Consider the following 3,761-nt stretch of genomic DNA (forward strand, 5'->3'; position numbering starts at 1 on the left):
TTACCTGAGCTGTGAAGGCTTGTGTGTTCTTATCTGAGCCGGGCATTCCTGGGTGTTCTTATCTTAAACGTGCAGATTGCATGTGTTCTTACCTGAGCTGTGAAGGCGTGTGTGTTCTTATCTGAGCCGTGCATGCCTGGGTGTTCTTATCTTAGACGTGCAGATTGCATGTGTTCTTATCTGAGCTGTCAATGCTTGTGTGTTCTTATCTGAGCCGTGCAGGCTGCTTGTGATCTTATCTGAGACGTGCAGATTGCATGTGTTCTTACCTGAGCTGTGCAGGCAGTCTTTCTTGCCTCTGTTGTAATCCAAGCTTTGTAGGCCACCCACATTTAATGCGAGAAACTTCGGGTTAGCAGCGCAGGCTGCGTGTTCTCTGTTTTGGGGGGTCCGCGTTCGTGCTTCATATCATGTGTTGCGTGTCCTGCTGTGCTCAGGTCTGCACAGCATTGTGTCCCGGTGTTGTAGCCGATAGTGCACACGATACTTTCCAGGCTCAGCACTTGCGGTTGATCGTCTGGCGGCGCGATGCCCCAGGCCAGATCCGATCTCGGCTCCGTTCGTTCCATGGCCAGGTCCGCGCCTGCGTGCCTTCGAGGCCGCCGCGTGCCCCGAGCTCGGCGCGCGGCCTCCAAGCTCCACTGCGCGCTCAGCACCGGGTTAAGAGGAGCAGCCCCCCAGCCCCGCTGGAACGAGCCCCCCCAGGCCCAGCTGGAAGCGAGCCGGCGCCGCGGCCACTGCGCGCCCGCCGTCACTGCGCCCCGTGACGTGCCCTCCACTTCACAAGGGCACAAATTGTTACAGGGCGGCGGGTCGGCGCGGCCTCGGGCCGCGCGGCTCAGAGGGGGTGTCCGCGCCGGGGGGAGGGATCGCTTCTACACCCCTTGTTCCGCACACTATGCCTCTGCCCGCGCCATGGGTTAGACAGCGAACATGTCCGCCACCGACACGCTCCTATCCGACCTGGGCTACAAGGTGGGCCGCACGATCGGCGAGGGCACCTACTCCAAGGTGAAGGTGGCCACGTCCAAGAAGTACAAGGGCAGCGTGGCCATCAAGGTGCTGGACCGCCGGCGCGCGCCCTCCGACTTCGTCAACAAGTTCCTGCCGCGCGAGCTGGCCATCCTGCGCGGGATCCGCCACCCGCACGTGGTGCACGTCTTCGAGTTCATCGAGGTGAACAACGGCAAGCACTACATCATCATGGAGCTGGCCAGCACCGACCTGCTGCAGCTGGTGCAGCGCAGCGGCTTCCTGGCCGACGCGCGCGCCCGCGCCATCTTCGCGCAGATCGTCAGCGCCGTGCGCTACCTGCACGAGCACCACGTGGTGCACCGCGACCTCAAGTGCGAGAACGTGCTGCTCACCGAGGACCACCAGGTCAAGCTCACCGACTTCGGCTTCGGACGCAAGTCCCAGGGCTACCCCGACCTGTGCACCACCTACTGCGGCTCGGCCGCCTACGCGCCGCCCGAGGTGCTGCTGGGCATCCCCTACGACCCCAAGAAGTACGACATCTGGAGCCTGGGGGTCATCCTCTACGTCATGGTCACCGGCTGCATGCCTTTCGACGACTCCAACATCGGCCGGCTGCCCAAGATCCAGCAGCGCGGCGTCATCTACCCGTCCCCGGAGGAGGGCGGCCCGCCGCCCGTCGAGCCCAAGTGCCGGGCCCTCATCGGCGACCTGCTGCAGTTCACGCCGCAGGACCGGCCCGACGTGGCGGCCCTGGCCAAGAGCCCCTGGCTGCGAGAGACTTGAGGGAGGCGACAGAACGGGGTGACGAGGGCTGGGACAGGCCTCTGCTCCCTTCCTCTTCCACTGCCACACCAGGCAAGGACCCAAGTCTGTACATAAAGCTGAGTAATGGCTTTTTGCACCCAGGCTATTTCAGGTGTGTGTCCTTTATTCCAAAACAATAGATGGGGCTAAGATATTCTCATATTCATGGGTAAGGAGAAGAATCCTGCCACTTTGTAGATATTCATTATGACCAAATAAAAGCAGGATTAACCGCCTTTATAATATGCAATCACAGTGTATAAAAGACTATAAGTAAAGACTGGAAAACAAAAGCGCAGCGGTAGAATGATGTACCCCAATGTCCTTTGAACTGAGCTGTGTTAGATTGAAACGGGTTAGCGCCTCATGAGATTTACGGCCTTCTCTCGGGTCTGGCACATGATTTTCTCCAGCATTCATTTACTGTTGTCACCAACTTTATACCTTAAGCAGAACAGACATTCCATGGATCCTCACTTGTGTAGGTGCCTATGATTGTGTTTGGTACACAAAGCTGTTTTCTATAATTGACTTTTTCCACAAATGTAGGCATAAGGTACTCGTAAATCTTGAGTAAATCCAAATTGGAGGAGAACGTAAACTTCATGAATCAGGGCTTGTGTTCGTGGCTATGCCAAAACATACATTGCACAGTCTATGCCTTGTATTCCTGGCTATGCCAAAATACACATTGATAAAATAATTAGTTAGTTAATGCAAAAGCCACAAACAGTAGGACATTCTCACAGCTACACTAAAAGACTGCATCAAACTGATGTATTGCATAATGTAACATGAAAAGTCAGTCTGAACATGGAAGGGACTCCAAAAAGTAGACTCCATACTGCTCCTCTGAGTATAAAGTCCCTTCCAAACTTTACTGAATGAAAGTATCAAGGGCAGTTTCAGTGGATTCTGTTAGAGAAGAGCATCCATGAATTATACATTTTAGGATAGAATGTTGCAGACTGTAAGTTTATTGCGTATTTTTCATTTATAGGCAAATTAAAATGGTTATTCTTTCTGGCCAAGAGGGACACCACTTGGCCATTTGCCTTGCGCTACAACAATACCTTAAAACAATTCACACTACTGTCAACCTCATTGAACTCGCTGTTGATTCTACTAATCTTACAGTGCGCAAAGAATCGCTACCATATTGCAGGGAATTATTCAGTTTCAAGTCTTGTAAATAGCATATCTGTTTTATATAAGCTGTGATGAAGTGATATTGTTACTTGTAAAGTCTCGAAAGGTGTTGGTTTGAGTTTTTGGAAAGAATAACCAACTTGATTAAATCTAAAAAAACATTACAATTTTAGTTAGGAAAAATCCTCTGTCTCCGTCTTCTTGACCTATGGATGCTCTTCTCTAACAGTATCATCTGAATCTGTCTTCAATCCTTCAATGTGAAAAGTGACTACACTCAAATTGTCATTTTAGAATGTTTTCCTTTCACATGGTATACGTTTTTGGGGTTCTAGTGGACCTTGACAAACAAAACAAGTCTGAAAGGGCTGGATGGATTAGGCACTGTTAAAAGTTTTCTTTTTTTAAACTAGAAAAACACACTTCATGTACCAATCTAAATCCTTTGACACAAGTGCAGTCAAAATATCTAAAGTTCAATAAGGTAAAGCGGAAAGAAACATCTTTTTGTGTACACAGACTGACAGGTATGGACTTTTAAATATGTCACAGTGATGTGTTTGTAATATATGTATGACGCTTGGCACAGTTTGATCTCAGTTTTACTTGCAATCTGTCAAATTTGTCAAACAAAGGAAATGTATTTCAATGTTACTCAAGTGGTTTTTGTTTAGCATTTTCCAAACCTTACAAGGTCTTAAGCGCTTAGTGTGTACCTGGTGTTCAGCTGTACAACAGCTCGCTCCCTCACAAAATGAAAATTCAAACCTATTCCTACATCATATGGTATTTTAGAATGACATGGCATCACACATGGTTTAGGACTGTAA

General features: G+C 50.0%; 1 protein-coding gene across 1 annotated transcript; it reads left to right on the forward strand.

Moving 5' to 3' along the window:
- The first annotated feature begins 273 nt into the window (after positions 1–273).
- Positions 274–2,392, forward strand: TSSK6 (testis specific serine kinase 6). Its single transcript, XM_078668580.1, has one exon. The coding sequence runs from the start codon at positions 934–936 to the stop codon at positions 1,759–1,761; it is 828 nt and encodes a 275-aa protein (XP_078524706.1). The 5' UTR covers positions 274–933; the 3' UTR covers positions 1,762–2,392.
- The last annotated feature ends 1,369 nt before the right edge of the window (positions 2,393–3,761 follow it).

This window comes from Lissotriton helveticus, chromosome 12, assembly GCF_964261635.1.
Source record: "Lissotriton helveticus chromosome 12, aLisHel1.1, whole genome shotgun sequence".
In the NCBI taxonomy this organism is placed as follows: domain Eukaryota; kingdom Metazoa; phylum Chordata; class Amphibia; order Caudata; family Salamandridae; genus Lissotriton; species Lissotriton helveticus.

Coding starts and splice junctions, on each gene's coding strand:
- TSSK6 (XM_078668580.1), top strand. CDS start 934: ATGTCCGCCACCGACACGCTCCTATCCGACCTGGGCTACAAGGTGGGC.